This window comes from Bidens hawaiensis, unplaced genomic scaffold (assembly GCF_021521415.1).
Source record: "Bidens hawaiensis isolate Kalapana, Puna unplaced genomic scaffold, B.hawaiensis_p1.1 tig00002338_1, whole genome shotgun sequence".
Classification (NCBI taxonomy): Eukaryota; Viridiplantae; Streptophyta; class Magnoliopsida; order Asterales; family Asteraceae; genus Bidens; species Bidens hawaiensis.
Genome location: NW_027491126.1, coordinates 2,199,235 through 2,218,715, shown reverse-complemented (window position 1 = coordinate 2,218,715; position 19,481 = coordinate 2,199,235). Strand labels below are relative to the sequence as shown.

The 19,481-nt window shown below is 36.2% G+C and overlaps 1 protein-coding gene across 1 annotated transcript; it reads right to left on the bottom strand.

The window, feature by feature from the left end:
- Positions 1-12,105: 12,105 nt before the first annotated feature.
- LOC143618431 (uncharacterized) lies at positions 12,106-13,903 on the bottom strand. The gene is made up of 3 exons (XM_077090654.1): positions 13,811-13,903; positions 13,624-13,699; positions 12,106-12,604 (listed from the first exon to the last, which is right to left on the bottom strand). The coding sequence occupies exons 1-3, from the start codon at positions 13,817-13,819 to the stop codon at positions 12,213-12,215; spliced, it is 477 nt and encodes a 158-aa protein (XP_076946769.1). The 5' UTR covers positions 13,820-13,903; the 3' UTR covers positions 12,106-12,212.
- Positions 13,904-19,481: the final 5,578 nt, after the last annotated feature.

Below are 19,481 nucleotides of genomic sequence, written 5' to 3'. Positions count from 1 at the left end.
AAAATGAATTATGAATGCTCTTACAATATTACATCAACACTAGATAAGAAGTTTTAAGACTTAACAATAATATATACTATCTTTTTAGGCTATATTAAGAACGATATTTGACATCTTGCCTCATGTTAGATAAAAAAAATACAATGACTTATGACCTTTTAGATTATTGTTATGGTGCCCTTCTCACAATTATGAGATTACATATTCAGATCATTAAAAATCTTAAATATATATAAACGAAACATTTAAAAGCTCCTTAGTTGCGTCTTACATTTTCTCAAGCCATCAGATTGCTTTATTTGTAAATAGAGAATTTTCATGCATTTGACACGAATTCACGGGTATGCGTCTTAAGAAACCAGATAGCCCTTAAATGAGTTATAACATCTCATTAAATTAAAAGTTAATCTCACCAAATATTTGATATGAAAATACTATAAAATAGGATATACCAAAAATTAATAATTTATTTAAAAAAAGATATTATTTATAAATAATAAACAATTTTATATTAATAAAAATAAACGGCTCATGGGTCTCATCAAACCCAGATAACTTTTAAACTGGGTTATACATCTAATTTGTTTTTTAAACTCTTTCATCATGAAACCTTAAGTATATTATTAGCTTTCTTACATACATAATATTAAAATCTAAAAAATGTATAAATATTATAAACGAATAACGTAAACAACTCCAGTATTACAGAGGATAAAAACTAGTATAAGATAAATGTTGAATTTTGTTGTTAAAAAATCAAACTTAATGAATTGGGATTAAAATTTGCTTACCAATGGAGTTGTAATGATTTTAAACACTTTGGTACACACACATTTCTATTTTTGGTTTGTTGAGGCTTCTATTCACTTGATCAAGCTTTTACTTATTTATCGCTTGTTCTCATAAGATCCCTCAAGTCTTAAGAGATGGCATTTGATCACCAAACTCTGAATTTACACTTTTAGTCCTATATAATCCAAAATATTAGACTTTTTGGTCTACTTATAGAATGATAAATGTAAATAATCGTTGTTACATCATAAGATTATTTACCAATGCCCAATGGAATTAGATATTCCAACTTTATATCATAAAAAACGGGATGTTACACCACTACATCATTCTATAGATTTCATTTAAGCATAACCAATTTCAAATATATATAACTAACTAAACTAACGAGCATCCATAGAAAATGTGTCCAGTCAATTACTAAGAGATCTTTTATGAACGTAAGATATATCATACATATTCTACAAGAAAGAAACTTAAACTTTTGTAGAGACATCCTTCTTAACAACTTCTGATTTATGTCCAAGAAGTTGATGAAACAATGCTAATTCGGTTTTCAAACAAACCTATTATCAAAAGTACTACCATTGCCAATAAGGTGCAAATTGTTCATCTAAGTTTTGATTCAGCCCTACTCTTTTTACATTATTAATACATAACAAATTTGACCTACAAAGAGGACAAGTGAACTGATCTCGTCCGAGCCAGTTGTCGATACAGCATGCATGGAACACATGACAACACCTACCGAGTTGACTCACTGTATCATCACCATGGAACTCAGCCAGACAGACGGAACAAGTTTCATCTACCGATCTTACGGTGCATCCCACATCATCCCCCTCAACATTTTGTAAATCGTGGAACCGAACATTCGAAAGGTGGTAGGTGTTGGGAAATACATTTTGATCATCATCATGTGGATGAATGAAGGCCATGATAATATAAAGTGTGTGTAGAAATGCATGTTTAATTTGCAAATATGGAAACCATATGCATGTAATGAATAAAAGTGTGAGTATGGAGGATCCATACCCTTCATATACAACACAAATCATGTTATCTATTTTTGATATTTAAGCTTTGATGATACGAGGTATAATGTTATGTGTGAGTTATGATATGATCAGGAACCCACCCTTATATATAATCAGACTCTTTGCATAGTCAACGTTTAATATTTATTAATTTTTTAATAACTAATTAATATTATAATCAAAGGGTGGCTCGATAGTGCATGGTTTTTGTTACAATTAAAAGGTTATTTTGCTACAAATCCGGATCTGTCGGTCGATAAAGTTTGTTTAAAAGGAATAGACTCAATAGTAGTGTTTAATTTAGTATACTAGTTTTTATCTTCCGTATTACAGGAATTGTTATATTATTCGTTTTTAATATTTATATATTTTTTTTAATTTTAATTTTATTTATTATAAGCAATTTAATAAGATATTTATGATTTGATAATGAAATGATTTCACAAATAAATTAGATATTATAACCCGGTTTAAAAGCTATTTGGGTTTGGTGACACTCTGACCCGCTTTTTTTTTACTTTAAAATTGTTTCTTAATTATAAGAGGGGGAGGGGGTGGTGCGTGATGGTTGTTGAAACACCGCTTCCGCCCCTCTTATCATGCATGATGAGAGGGTTAGCGTGATGGCCATCACGCGTGTAGTGGGTTTGAGTTATATAACTCTCTCTCTCTCTCTTTCTCTCTCTCTCTCTCTCTATATATATATATATACACCCCAAATACACTCCTCTCACACACACAAAAACCTATATATATATATGTATGTATACCAAAACCTATCACACCACACTACACCACACCATCCCTTCTAAAATCCATCAAATGTGATAGATTTGGAGCTGGTGATGTGGCACACCACCATTGGGTGGTGTGTGTGAGGAAAATGGAACCATCCCTCCCCCCTAAATAATATATATAAAAATAATCAAATATTAATTTTTATTATATTCTTGTTTTATATGATTTTCATATCAAATATTTGGTGAGCTTAATTTTAAATTTTATGAGATGTTATGATTTGATGATAAAATGGTTTCACAAATTAATGATTAGTGTTTTATTTAGTATATATTATAGGAAAAAGGTAATAATAAAATGAAGTGAAGGTGAGTGAGTGTGTTCCTTCAATATGGGGTAAAAAAATGATAAAAAAGTGAGAAAGTGGGCATTAAAGAGGCTAACGACAAACCTAATTACTGCCGGTGCGGCCGGGGAGGACGGTGCCGCCCCGCCACCAAAATCTTTTTCTTGATTTTTACACTATACTAAAATATATATAGAATAGTTAGTGAACAATGGGATTAGGAAAACCAGAACATGGTATTCATTATATTACTATCTAGGTTTCATAACAAAATAAAATAAACAAATGGTTAGGTTTTGTGTATTGTTATTGGTTTACTATTCGAACACACAAGACCAGAGAGTGTTTGCCCTAGTTGTTGGATAAGGTGTTTGCATTTTCAATTAGTAGGTTCAAGTTTATGAGCATAAAAAAAACAGTGTAATTTAGAAGTAGAGTATAGCAGAGCAGAGTAGAGAGTGTATCGGACGAGAAACTATTACTTTGTTTTCAGTAAAATCGATTTTTTAACTTAAAAAGGGGTTGCACTCAGCTTGTTGCTCACTTACCTGTCTCTTTATTGTAATTGGATCTTTATTTTATTGAGAGTGTATGAAATGGCGTTCTAAAGGAAAACTAATAAAATAAACAAATGGTTAGGTTTTGTGTATTGTTATTGGTTTACTATTCGAACACACAAGACCAGAGAGTGTTTGCCCTAGTTGTTGGATAAGGTGTTTGCATTTTCAATTAGTAGGTTCAAGTTTATGAGCATAAAAAAAACAGTGTAATTTAGAAGTAGAGTATAGCAGAGCAGAGTAGAGAGTGTATCGGACGAGAAACTATTACTTTGTTTTCAGTAAAATCGATTTTTTAACTTAAAAAGGGGTTGCACTCAGCTTGTTGCTCACTTACCTGTCTCTTTATTGTAATTGGATCTTTATTTTATTGAGAGTGTATGAAATGGCGTTCTAAAGGAAAACTAATACACATTTTCTGAAATTTATTTATGTAATTTAACATGAAGTCTAGTTCAAGTCGTGAAAACAGACATTTGCATAAACGCAAGCGGATTAAAGATGCGAACATCAGTCCCAAGTGGCCCGACACCCCAGGACCTAAGCATGCGAAACCTTGTGCAGTTTAACTTGAGAACCATGTTGAAATGTAGCCCGGCCTTATGATACTCACGGATAAACGACTAAACGAGCCACTTACATCGTATGTCATGGGTCCATATGTACGTGGCTTATGGTGGTGAGTACCTTCGTTACGAAGGAAGGATGAGCGCACGAACAAATTTGTGTGGCCACTTTGATTTTTAGTTATATGTTTTTTTTTCAAACAAAAACTTAGCAAACCTAGTAATAAATAGTTTTGTTACAAGAATAAAATGTAAAAATCGATGATAATGTGAAAACTTAATAAATCTAGATAAATTTAATAAATTTAGTTTTACTTTAAGATTTGTACAGCAAAACGGCAACTTCTTGCATAATCCCAATCGATTAAATCTAGAATTTCACCAAATACCTCATTCTTGCAATTCTATCTTTCCAATCATATGGTAGCATCCCAAATATTAGGGATGACGTGTAACTAGTACATAAGTCAAGAATAAAAACAAACATCAAAATACCATAAATGAAATCCGACACAAACTATAAACTCTTAATGACATTGTTGTCCGATAAATTTTGGATATTGGTCACTCGGCGGTCAACTATAAACATCACAAAATCTGATTGTATGGTGCTAAATGCTAATTGTAATATGGATATTTAAAAAAAAATATGACTTACCGACTTAAGGGATTGCTCTATGACTTTTAAAAAATGGCTAAAATCATACTATTTCATCGTGTTCATGTTTTGAAGCTTGGGCAGAATTATAGAATCACATGAACACATTTCGAATTTGCTCATATATATTACTGATCCATAGGAGACCTAACCAAACTACCGAATAATTGAATATCAATCATACTTCATGATCGACTCGCAAAGGTTTAAATTTTACATATGTTTGCATTTTGATGTTTTCAAATTGATTTTCTTTTGAAAAGCCAAATATATAAAACAAAACAATGGGAACACCGAGTAAGGTACTAGGGCCCCAAATTACACAAAATAAAAGAAACTACAATCAAACAAGGGAAATTAAGCACAACCTCAAGCACATAACAATCTAATTATTCAAAATTAAAACTACACCATTTCTCTCGCTCTGCCTTCAATCTTTTGTCCCGGTGCGTAATCAAAAGGAATGGGGTTGACTTTATTTCTCCCATCAACTTGCTTAGTGATAATGGTTTGTTGTTAAAATGATGGCGTTTCTTGCTTACCATAACATCCACCAAGTGACCATTGATACCGCTTGAACCACCTCGCCTTTCAAATTGATTAGGTTGTTCATTTTCATGGTTGTACCGTTAGGGGTTTGTTTATACTTTATATGCAAGATCATGCAATCATTAATCGTCAATCCATCCATATAATTTATGTGAATAGCATAACTTAGAAATTTAAATGTTGTTCCCTAAAATTTCCTTAACAAGGTTAGGTTAATTTGCTTATACTTCAATAATTTTGCAAATAACATGAAGATTTCATTAAACAATGCATGTTTATGGAATTCTTTAAATTCAATTAAAGTGCTCGGCAATTTGTCCATCTTCGTTGGAAGTTTAGAAACTTGATGCTATATGCAAAGACGGAAGGGATGACATTGGTAGTTGGTACTAGGGGTGTTCTTCGGGTTAGTTTTTCGGGTCGGGTTCTTCGGGTTTCAAAGTTTTAAATCCAGACCCGAAACCCAACCCAAATCTTTCACGGTTTCTTTGGGTTTGTTTTTTTTCGGGTTGGGTTAATCGGGTTTCAAGTATCTTATAAAATATAACTATATTGTTAAATTTAGATGTAACATATTCTTCTTTACTCGTAATGTGGAGAAACCAATAACAGAACAAAAATAAACCGATAAAACATCCTAAAAAGAATAAAATTTAACAAAGTTCAACAATAATAAACAAGATCGACATAATCGTCTTCAGTAACCCGTGATAAGGGTGTTGGATTATAGTTGCTTTTAGTTATAAATCGAAACATTAATAAACAATAAGCAATCGATTCATAATAGGTGAATTGAGAACAATCGATTTGGACTAAACTGGAGAACTTCAGTGGCAAAGTTTAACCGATAATACCTTAAAATATATATAGTTTTAAAACAAAAAATTTATTCGGGTTTTTCGGGTTGACTCGAAACCTAGAATTCGAACCTAAGAACCAACCCGAATTACTTCGGTTCGGGTTAGCCTTTTCTCGGGTAAGGGTTTCTCGGGTCGGGTTAGTTCGGGTTCGGGTACAAGTTTTCTAGGGTTGGGTTTCGGGTTTCGGGTAAAAGTGACAGCCCTAGTTGGTACTAGTCCATTTTTTCTAAAAACTTGGTACCGGTATAAGTAATGTAGGCAAAAGTTTGGTAAATACCGGACCGATTCCGAATTCCTAATCTGAATTTCTTTAAAACTTGGTGTTGTTACTAGCACTGGTACCGAATTTTTTGTTTCGATACCAATACCCGTTACTATTTGCTCATATCTAAAAATCGGTGCAAAAGAGAACGACCCAACTAACATGAGTCAAAGCAGCATATTCAAGAAAATCATGCTTAGAACCTATATAAACTATGATGAATTTCTTCACCATAACATATTTAAAAGACCTAAAGGGTATGGCTTATTTGAGACATTCTCTCGAATTTGCTATGTATGCGTCACGTCAGTTGTATTTCCATAATTCAAAATCATCATTGGAATATGAATTATTCTTCGCATTCTCTATCATTCTCCATTTTCTGTTTTTTTTTTCTAATACAATTTTTACATTTTAAATATATATTTAAAATTATACATATTTTCTATTTAAAATTATATATATTTTTCTACTTAAAATTAGCAATGTATATAATATTTAAAAATTGATAACTAATGTTCTGTTTGTTTTTGCTTAAAAGGTCTGCGATGGCCTTATGTTTGCGGGCGCGCAAACATAAGTTTCTGAAGACAGTTTGTTTGTTTTAAAAGAACCTGAAAAATGCTTTTATGGTCTTAAAAAAATAAGCTAATATCCAACGCATTCAAACTTCTTCACACCCTATCTACACCCACTGTCCACCACCACAACAACCCACCGTCTGCCACCACCACCACTGACCACTACTGTCCATCACCACCCCCCACCATTCTCCACCACCACCGTTCACCACTTACCGTCATCGTCTACCACCACCGTCCACTACCACTATCCACTACCATAGTTCGTACACCACCACAAATTATTTTAGCAGTACACAGACGTTAAAAAAAACAGTCTTCTTCTTACAGACTACGAAGGTTTGATCCACTTCTACAAATGTGGTTCGCAAACCGCATAAATTTTACTTTTGAAAAACAAAAAACACTTAAAAGTTATAAAAGAAACATTAAACATCCTCACCAACAAAGGACCAACAAAGGAAGAAAAAAAAAAAGAAGAAACCTAACCAAAACCTTAATTTTGTAATTCATCTTCCACACTCCAAATCCCCACATCCAACCAAACTACTTCTTCCTTTCAAATCTCAACCATTCCAATTAATATAAAAAAAAAACCCCCAAAAGTTGGGTCATTCTTGCGTGACCTGGGTGAGCACCATCAGTGGGCTCCGGTCACGTGTGGAATGGTCAGCCACGTAAGACTAGTGGAGATTGCCACTCATCCATACCACCCGGCCTTACATACGATTTTAAACCATAAAAATACAAACATTTATCAAAACAAACCATAGATAACAAAAAAAGATAGGAAGTCCGACGAGGGTTCTGATCGGTGGCTCAGTTGGTCAAAGTCAGATCCGATTAGTGGCGGGAGTAGTTGACTCTTGAGCTGCTTACTGATGTTCCGATCTCAAGTGTTTTCAGTAGTGGGTGCTTTTCTAACTTAAATTGTTTCATCTGATCTCTGATTATGTGTTTTGAGACTAGAATGAGTCTTGTAGATTTGGGTTCAGTTTTTCTTTTTTGAATATTATTATTTTTTTATGATTATTCTGCAGATGTTTATGTCAAGTTTGCTGCGGATTTCGGGTTCTCTTCAGATTCATTTCAGTTGGTGTTAACGGTGTAAGTTTGGTAAACGGGATCATTTTGCTGTTGTTTGTGGGTCGAGTTCCAGATTAGGTGCACATTAAAAGTGGAGCTATTTATTACAAATAACTGTGTTCTTAAGATTTCATAATCTTTATGAAAGCCACGACAGTCGTTGGTCAAGAATCTAGTTTGGTTACAAACTGTGTTCTTAAAGGTTTATCTCAATGCCTTGGTTTTTAATCGAGTTTTTGTAGTTTCTAAAGTTAACGCAAATGGCATGCCAAAGCTAATTTTAGTATTTTACAAACATACCATGTTTTAAGAGCTAACACAAATAATCTATGATTTAGGTATGTCACAGCTAACACAAATAAAAAATTAAAGAGAAGTGAAAACCCGAAAAGTGCCACAATGCAAACCCAAAACATGTACTCGGGTGTGAACATTCCCCCAGACTTTAGAAGAACCTTTCCTACAGTCGGTTCATTGATTTGTGCGTTAGGGTTTGGCTACAATAAATAAGAAAAATATGATTTAACTTGAGATAAGCTAAAACATGGAATTTGTGAGTGATGAGGATTGTTTGAGCTTAACAAAAAATGTCATTACTTGGTTGGTAAATCGTGCAAACAACGGTCCGGCCTGCCTCTAACGTCATTCTATCTGTACGCATTACAATAGCAGTAGCTCTTGCACCATGTCCTGATGTTGGCTTGTCCTTGAAGAGTGTCGATGGATTAGCGACAAGCTATACCGTTATTGTAAGTCAGTTTCTCTATTTCCACGTGAGCCTATATACTCTACTACTGGAAGTCCCACTAGTGTATTCCTTAATGGACTTAATTATATTAAATCCATGACTTCCTCCACAAACAAACATCTGAATCAGAAAATGGTTTGAAATTAGAAATAAAAAGATCGACCTTTTTGACTCACTCAAGATGAAACACAAACCAAAATGACCCTTTCATAACTAGATTGGTTGCAACTGAGAACCTTACATGGCATGCTTGTGAGGTTATGCCAGGAGAAAGACGCAACCAAACATAGTACGCAAGTGACCAATAAATAGTTACATGGCATTTGAACAGAGTACACTTTGTTCATTATTCCGCATGTCACTATTTATATGTCAGTTGCTTACTCTGTTTGGTTGCATCTTTCTCCTGGCATAATCTCACAAGCATGCCGTGTAAGGTTTTTCAATTGCAACCAATCTAGTTATGAACGGGTGAATATGGTTTGTGTTTCATCTTGAGAGAGTCAAAAAGGCCAATCTTGTTATCTCTAATTTCAAACCATTATCTGATTCAGAATGTTTGTGGAGAAAGTCATGGATTTAATATAATTGGCCTATTATGGAATACACTAGTGGGACTTCCAGGAATAGATGGATTCTCGAGAAAATAGAGAACGTGACTTACAATAACTGTAGAGTTTGTTGCTAATTCATCGATACTCTTCAGGGATGAGCCGCCATCAGGACTTGATGCAATAGCTGCTATTGGAACGCGTATGGTAAGAAAGATGGTAGATACATGTCAAACCATTGTTAGCACGATTCACCAACCAAGCAATGACATTTTTACTTAAGCACAAATAATCCTCATCACTCACAAATTCCATGTTTTAGCTTATCTCAAGTTAAATCTTATTTTTTCTTCCTAATACACAAATCAATGAATGTCTGTAGGAACACTTTTTCTAAAATAAGGGGGAATGTTCACATCCCGAATATATGTTTTCGGTTTCTATTGTGGTGCTTTTCATGTTTTCATTCTCTTTAATCTCTTATTTGTATTAGCTCTTACATACCTAAATCGTAGATTATTTGTGCTAGCTCTGAAATCATGGGGTACGTTTCTAAAGTTAGCTCTGGCACACCGTTTGTGTTTTAACTTTAGAAACTACAAAAACACAATTAAAAGCCAAGGCATTGAGATAAAACTTAACTAGATTCTTGACCAACGACTGTTGTGGCTTTCATAAAAGCATCAAGTTGGCTGATGTTAGTAGATGTTATTTAGGAATAAACTCTGATATATCATGACCACAAAGTAACTTCGTGCGACCTTTTAATAGTGTAGTCTTCTCGAAACCAGGTGACCCAACAAGTAGTGTCATCCTGAAAAAGAAAAAGTCTGTCATTCTTGGAATGAGTAGCGGTTCAGTTGACCGGAGAACGTCTTCTCTTTTAAATGGACGGTCCTATCTCTGACCCTAACAAGCAGCTTCTCGTTATTGTTGAAATATATGTGTATCTCTCAATTCAATATCAAACATATGTTTTAATGTGTCCTCTAATTGCTGGTTGACTTTTTTGTTTCTCTTGTATTACATGCTATATTGAGGATATTGGATCCGGGCCAAGATGTGTTTGATTGTGAGCTAAAGACTTGTGAGGAAATTACTTACCTCGGTTCCATAGAAGTTCTTACCGATCATGGCAAGTATCGAGCAATATTCTGAAGTAGATAATATTCCATTTGAAGACGCTGCACTTTGCAAACAAATGCACCAAATGGAAGGACCAAAAGAAAGAAAACGCGCAAGAATCCCATCTCATTTAGGATGACGTTCCTACACTACTGCCTGAAAGAATTAATCCAAATTAGAGAAGGGGGGGGGGGGGATTGTTAGCTTATTCTTTTGGCTTGTCCTAAGTTTAGCAATTACTAGATTAGTCGAAGTAATAGACTAAAGGCGTATTATTATGTATAACCTTAGGTGTTGCTGGGGGGGGGGGGATTGTTAGCATATTCTTTTGGCTTGTCCTAAGTTTAGCAATTCCTAGATTAGTCCGAAGTAATAGACTAAAAGCGTATTATATGTATAACCTTAGGTGTTGCTGTGGGGGGGGGGGGGGTGATTGTTAGCATATTCTTTTGGCTTGTCCTAAGTTTAGCAATTCCTAGATTAGTCCGAAGTAATAGACTAAAAGCGTATTATTATGTATAACCTTAGGTGTTGCTAGTTACAACAATAATACACCATCGCATAACCTATAAATAGGGTGATACCCCTCTCATTTGTAACAGATGATCAATCATGAATGAAGCCTGTATGAAATTTTATCAAATACCTGTGAAATTGTATGTATTAACAAGTGACGATCCTATATCGGAATCTGAGTCCGAGGTCTTAGTTTTGTGTTTGTTTGCAATTATGGTTTGGTGGCAGAGGTGTGTGGCTAGAATCCCCTTCTAACAAATTTCCAGTCTATTAAACAGATGTTGGATAATGGAGAACAACAGGATGATCTGTAGTGCCATTTTCATGGCCACCGGCTAGAGGTTGTGGTTGTGGCTTAACAGAAACATTGAGTTGTTCGACAACAAAGGGATGTCAAGCTACATGATTATGGAGGATATTAAGGTAGACACTTTCATTTGGATAAAGAACAGATCCAAATATCATAACTTAGTATGGCTTAATTTGGGTGACTTTAATATTGGATGTGTTTTGGTGTAACTTATTTTTGGTTGTCGTTTGTTCTAGTTGTCTCTTAGCTAGGGGTGTAAACGAGCATTGCCAAGCTCAAGCTCGTTTAATGTTACGAGAGTTCAGATCGAGCTCGGCTCATTTGGAGTTCTAAGACTTGGGCTTGGCTTGTTTATTATTTATTAATTATTTAATCTATATCTATTTTTAATTACATACATATCATTTATAATTACAACTTTTTATGTAATTATAATAGTATTTTTATATATATAATAGTATAACAGTTATCATACACATATTCAATTAAATTAGAAATTATTTAAATAAAAAGTCATTTAGGCTCATTAGCGACCTCGAATTTGAAAAGTGAAGCTCGTGCTCGAGCTCGTTTGTTAAATAAGCCTCCATAAATGCTCGAGTTCAGGCTCGAGCTCGTTTAACTTCAGCTTGATTCAAGTTTTTAGCGAGCCTATCTAAAGTAGTTCCCGAGCTGCATGCTAGGAGATTGGTCAATTCGGTTTTTCTTACATATATACCGCCATCGACGAGCTGTTTTGTAGAAAGGAAACCAGCTAGAGCCAAAGATAGTGGTTCTATGGTGTCTAATTTTCTTATATATAAATCACTAAGCAAGTTCTATATTTATTGCAATACCAAGATTTATTCCAATAGCCAAATTTTACAATAAAAAGTTCCAAACAAACACAACATTACAACAATATCAACTTTTTAAATCCTTACTTAAAGATCAAGCAACAATAGGTTCAGCAGGCTTTTCAGCTTCGGACGATGGTGCTGGAGCAACATGTTCCACCGGCTTTTCAGCCTCAGAAGATGGTGCAACCACAGGTTCAATCGGTTTCGCAGCTCCACAAGATGGTGCAGCCACAGGTTCAACTGGTTTTCCAGCGCCACAAGATGGTGCAGCCACAGTCTCCACCACTTCTCCGGCTTCACCAGCTGGTGCAGCCACAGGTTCCACTGTCTTTTTCGGTCCACAACAACATGAAGACGCTTCTTTTGGCCAAAACTCGGTTTTCTTTCCGGTCTTGGAAATAGTCTGCAAAACTGCATCTGGCTCAATGTTTCCTTTCACCGTTACCTTTTTTTGCTCGAGATCAATATCAAAAGTTTCCACACCTAATCAACATTAGTATTAAACATAATCCATGTGTCAAATACTTCTTGCCTTGATAGAACTTAATATATTAATTTTTCAAAATATAGCCATCACCCTCATATCTACTTTTACTCGCGTATATTCATTTGTTACCACAAGAACAGTTAAAACTAAAGTCATGTGATATATAACATAAGTTTTCACATGACACCTAGTTGGTAAAAAAAATTAAAATGTTCAAAACCATTGACCCTTATCAATTTTAACCAGATAATTAAATTCACTGCCTTGAATTTTTTTATTTTTTTTAAATTGGTAACCTATAATTATAGTTTCTATAAATTTTAATGATCATTTCTTTCTTAAAAAAGAAACCATCTAAAGCAGGTTATACTTTTTTATTGCACTTAACCAGCTCTTAAGAATTGCTATAGAAAGTGGAACTTAGATTCTTTGAAAAGTTATTCCAATAAAAAAGCTAAACTTTTGTGGTTCATCCAACTCAAAACTTTTGTGTTGGAAAACATCACACGATTCGATTTTACTCCATCAGTAAACGGTATCATATTCATATGCTAACGAATTTTGGATCGAAAAGCGACTCCATGCACTCAAAAAGCAATGCCATACTAGTCCCTAAAACATATACTTTCTAGTTCTGGTTTTAAATCTAGACTTAAAGGTCTAAACATTCCAATATAAGCTAAAACATGAGTACTGATGCTGCTAATTAATCTAGTCTAAAGACACATAATTATTCTTTTAATTATTTTAAGCATATTAAATTAGTTATCTACATGACTAAATTAATTGTTATATATTATATAAAGTTAGATACTTAGATGCATAGTTATTTTCTAATCATTTTAAAATATTAAATTACTTATCTACATGACTGAATTCATTGTTATATATAATATTAGATGCATAATTACTCTTTAATCATTTTAAACAAATTAAATTAGTTATCTACATGACTTAATTCATTGCTACATAAAATTTTCTAAAACCATTGAAAGATAAAGTACAAATCACAAACCTTCCATGTTCGTAAGAACCCGCTTGACAGCACCCGCGCAACCTCCACATGACATGGCCACTTTGAGAACAACGGTCTAAGTTATATCGCGACACAAATCATTTTGTAAGTTATATTTGTCTCCACGAAAATATTGGTATAAGTAACAAATAATATAAATAATTATGATATTGAGAGAAGCAAGTACCTGAGACATTGTTGAGTTTGTTTGTTGAGTTTATGATTTACAAAACTTGAGGCAAATTTATGGGTTGAAATAGTGGGAAAAAGGAGGATTCGATTTTACGTTTTAGTTTGGAGTCTGAATCAGCGTTTTTGTTGGGTGGTATCAGATCCCACAAACTTTGAAGAAGTGATAACTCTTTTTTTAATTAATAATAAAAGCAATTTTAATTAATTTCACAAATAATTTATGATTTTTTCTCGTTATAATTACGGGACATGTGTTTTTTAAGGTGTATCCTCTCTATTATAAAGGTGGAGGGTTCAATCTTGTAAAGTACTGATGTCTCGTTGATTAATAGAAATAGGTTAACTTACCATTCTCAAAAAAAAAAGGACAAATTGTTTCTTTTGAATATTATACTTTCATTTATATTGAAAACACATGTACCTTTGGAAATGTTATAGAACGGTAGCGAAATTACAAAAAATACAAATGTTTTAGCTGTCTACTTATAAAGATTCCGTTTGTGCTCATGTTGGCGATTTCAGATGTCAATTCGGTGGTTCAAATTGTTTACAAGGGGTGACTAATTAAGGTAAATTTTGTTTGGTGAAACTTCTATAGGAATTAAGGTAAATCATATAAAAAATGATAACATTTTCCAAGTCTAATTCTATTAACAAAATTATATGAAAATTTGCTTGAAATTCGTTAAAAGAAATAAAAAAGGCCGTTAGGTTAGGTGGAATCAGGCAATAAGCTATAACTAACACAATAGTTGAATGGGCCCAACTGCCCAAGTGGGATTATTACACCAATCCCCCCCCCCCCCCCACCCCAGCCTTACAAGGATGATCAAATTCGGTATCAAAACGTGCATTTCAAACCGATACCGGTATCAAGTTTTTGAAAAATCATAACCGGGAATTCAAGATCGATACTGGTATTAACCAAACTTTTACTTACGGTACCGGCACCTATGGGAGGCTTTGAGGGTGTGCAATGTGAAAGTCTAGCCAGGGCATGTGTTTTTCAGGGGCACACAAATTTTAAAAAATACCGATATTATATATATATATATAGAATACCTGAACTTTTATAAGCCCGCTATTTTATAATACTCAAACATTTTATAGTTTATTTGGCATGTCATTAATTTATTCTAATACCATGATTTTGTTAATTATTATGTTTATTACTATACCTTTGATCGTCGTTTACAAAAAGATTTGCATTATTTAGTTCATTAAAACTTTAAAGGGCATAAAATTTCAGGCTCGGCCAAGATATATGAATTCACAGAGTCGGCTCTGCCGGCCAGGGCAGATCTAGTGCGGGTTCCCCGGGTTCACGTGAACCCATTGATTTTCAAATTTTGCGTTAAAAGGATATATAAAAAGTATTAGTGAACCCATAAAATTTTTAGAAGTTAACCAATATCAAAAGTTTCAGATGGTCTAGTGGTAAGTTCCCTCTTTAAAACCTTATGAGTTGTCCTAATGAAGAAACACTAAGTGACCCCGGTAGATTAAGGATAATCTTAGGGTTAAGTAGATGTTTCCCACGAGGGTTAGGTCCGGCAAAGATGGTTGTTCTTCTCGACCTGCAAAACAGACACCGTGAGCTCGTCACTGAGAAAGGGGGGGTTCCTCCTTGTGACCACCCTCCGGCGTGAGAATCAGACTAGATTGCTCTTTATATAAGTGTATATTGAGAGAAATAGCTAGGGAGAAGATAAGATGATATAAGATAATGATACCGTTCCAAGGTGTTGGAGTATTTATAGCCGAAGGTAGGTTTCCAAGCATGTACGGCCAGCTGTATAATATTCCTTTTCCACCAACTACGGGCTATGTTCGTGCCACGATGGGAGTTGGTGGGTAGGCAGCGGCTGATAGTGACATTTTGTACTGGAGCGTGCTCCTCCTGGTACTATTGTCTGTGAGCTGTCACCCTGTGATTGGTTCATGGGTCGCTTTAGTCAGATCTTGTCTATTTGTCCATATCCTGGTAGGTATAGTACAAAAGATCTTCTGGAAGCGTACGGACTGGCTCTATTGGGCGGGAATATTCCCGCCTTGCTCATTCCTTCTTCAGGTGACAATACTGAAGTATGAGTTAGTGCCTTATGCGTGTAGCTTTACTGTTAGTGTGGGTAGCCTTCCCTCATGGCTTGTATCCGTAGCTGCGGGAACAGGCGGGGTACTGTACCACTGGGAGGCTTTCCTGCGGGAACAGCTGGCTTACTGCGTATAAGGTCTTCATCTCTCTGAGCATGGTGGGTTCTGCGGAACCAGTTGATCTTTGCGCAGACGTACCTCTAAAGTGTGTTGCGGTCCAACTGGGCTTTGCGGGGACCTACCTCTTCAAGTCCCCCCAATCCATTGTTCTTCTCATGAATTGTTAATAAGTGAGGTGAACTTTTGGACTTTAAGCAATGGGTTTTAAAGAGGGGTTTTTGTTTTTTAAGGTTTTCCGTGGGGATTCTTCCCGCAGTTTTCCTAATGTCACTTGCAGAAATTCCCAACTTTTCTGTCTAATCTTTGGTTATGATGCGGGTAGGTGTTTAACCTCTTCGCAAGTCGGGAGCGTTGAGTTTCACTTGTATAGATTCTTCACGAGGTTTTGGTAGTTTTGGACATAGTGATCAGTTATGTTAAACCACCAATTCCACCTTGAAGCTTCAAACAATCTAGTTCTCAACGTTCCCGCCATGCGGAGGTGTTGTTTCTCTTTCCGCAAGCATGGCCCATAAGATCCTTCTTAGGTTCAATTCCCTGCAAGTGCTGAGTATGTGAAGGGTTTCGCCTTGAAACTGTACCCGCACTTGTCTTACGGTTCCTTGTTTTCCAAGGTATCTTGGCTTCAATTCCCTGCAAGTGCTAAGTATGTGAAGGGTTTCACCTTGACACTGTACCCGCACTTGTCTTATGGTTTCTTGTTCTCCAAGGTAAGGGGGGTATATTCCCTCTTATTTTTGAATCTTTTTGAATCTTTCTGAAATTTGAAGAGTTGGTGAAAGGATAAGGACAGTCCAAACGGCTGAAGGGACGTTGGCGTCTTCTGACGGCTTCAGGACGTGCAGAAAGTTATGACGACGTGACAGCATGTGGTCAATCAGGACGCTTTTTCAGGCCCGTGGGCGCGAGTTTCACGTCACGCGCCATTCTGACACCTGTTGCCAGCTTTACTTTATCCACGTATCGCCGTTTCATTGCACCTGCGCTCTCTCTCTCCTCTGCATTAAATTCATCGCATTCATTGCGATGAGTATATAAGGGGGTAGAGGGTGCATCTCATTCCATACCTTCACTTCACTCTTCTTCTTCTAAGCGATTTCCGGCGAATACTCTAACTTTTCCGTCGAGCATTCTCCTGAAATCGCTCTCTTTAGCATCTAAAAAATGTCGTCTACACATGATCCCGAGGTTAACGTCGAGGATTCCGATGTATACCTCGAGAACCCGACGTCCACGTCTGATAAGGACGATAAGAGTACTGCTGGCGAGTGCCAGTGTACTCTTTCTGTCGATTTATACCACTATATCGTCAGGAAGTTCATGCTCGATCCTTACGAGCCTGAGTTTCCGGAGCCCCACCAGACGGTGTATGATGCCCCTAAGGGCAAGATAGGGGTTTACGCCTCGTTCTTCATATATGGGAATCTCAGATTCCCATTAACGAAGTTCGTATACCGTGTTTTGGAGAAACACGGTGTACACTTGACGGAGGTGCACCCGATAGCGATTGCTAAGGTTCGCCATTTTGAATGGGTGTGCTGCATTCTGGGCATCGAGCCCCGCGTCGACCGCCTGATGACCTTCTACTCCTGGAGGTGCATCCAGGGTTGGTATACCCTGGTCACTCGGATCAAGGGGTTGAAGATCTGCGCTACTGAGCGCAGTCTTCGTTCTTGGAAGCGGGAGTTTTTCTATATCTCCGCTCGCGTCGTCCCCCTCGCGATGACGTTCAAGAACGGGAGGGCACTCCCCAACCTTCACGCCTCCAATTACCAGGAGACGGAATGGTTCGCTAAGATCTCCCAGATCCAGACTACGGTTTATCGCTTCGTGGAGTCTGGGATGGTGATGCTCGGGATGAGCCGCGTATGGAAGGATGCCGGGTCCGGGACGCCGCAAATACCCATCGTCCTTGAATACGGTTTGAGCTCTATTCCTTACGGTATGCTCCATTTTTTGTGTTGGTTTAGGGTTTTTCTTCTAACATTGTAATCTTTTTTATTTCAGAGGGGAACGACTTACAATCGCTCCTGCATCCGCGGGAGACTGGTGGTCCCACACGGTTGGGTACTCGTGACCTCGATGAGAACGAGTTGCCCATTCTGGAGCAAATGGCGGATAGATTCGTAGAAGTCTACCCGCCGGGCCACGAAATTTTGAGTGCCACCTGGCCAGGTAAGGAGTTTTTTAATCCTCGTCCTCTTCATGCTCAAACTTCTGCTGGAATTCCTCTGATTTTGTCATCTTCTGATGAGGAATCCGCAGTGTAACACCCCGACCAAAGGCGGATTATACATCGGGGCGCCACATATTGTTTCATTACTCGTGACACTATTGGGTGTCAATATTTAATAAATACATTCATTCGCGCACGCGCAAAGTAAACACAAGATAACATAAATCAACATATTATAAGGCAAAATATTAGAACAACAAATAACTTGTCTTGATACATTTTAATCTAGGTCCAAAATAAAGAAAACTTCCTATGTGTCCACAAGCTCCAAAACAGCTACTGCAAACCTGAACATGTGTTAAAATAAACGTCAAACACTTGCGTGTTGGTGAGAAATCAAGTTTAATACAATACATAGATAACAATAAATCTGCGCGCAACACGTGTATGTCTGGTGTTTAACAAGGGTGCAATCAGATTGTGATCAAGCCTAATTAGATCATAGCTCATAGTTCATAGTTCAATCCGTGCTCCCAATTGAGCACAAAAACGAGAAAACATCTGTGCAAGTGTAAACAAAGAAAACCGTAAACGATAGGTCTCCCGTGTTCATCTAATGGATCCATGAAAACTTCGGAATAGGCCGAACAAAGCGGTTAATGATACACACATACAAATAAACAGCCAAGTAAACGTCCTCAACACATGGGATACTGACTAAAGTTCATAAACAAGTTTAAGACTCAAGTTTGTACGAACACATGAACATCCCAAAACATTAAAAATAAAAAGGGATTAGGTACGAGATTACTCACATGATAAACGATGCGGTGTAAGATAAAGCAAGAACCGACTTTAAACAAGCACAAGTTAACCTATAAATAAGATTATTGTTTTAATGAATTGATTTAAGTCTTGATTATAAGTTAGCATAATTAATAAGTAAATTATTATATATAATATATATATATTACCGGAAAAGCAGGGCAGAACAGGGAGGAAGACGGAGGCAGAGAGGAAGACGGCAGAGAGAGCAAGGGGCAAGAGAACAGGAGAGATTAAGTGTTTTGTGTGTGTAGTGTTATGAAAATATTATTATTATTTATAGGAAAACCCTAGGAGACATAATCCCTAGAAAAGGGGAAAGGATCTTTAACAGGATCAAGCAAAAGATATCAAAAAGCATAAGAATCCAAAAGCAAAAGATATGGAAAGATATGGCAGCTGCAGAGGCAAGATAAAGCTGACAGGGAACAGTAAAAAGCATGGGCGGGTC

Excerpts from the sequence above, each read along its gene's own strand:
- LOC143618431 (XM_077090654.1), bottom strand. Across the intron at positions 12,605-13,623 it reads GGTTCTTACGAACATGGAAG|GTGTGGAAACTTTTGATATT; the intron begins GTTTGTGATTTG and ends AATGTTGATTAG.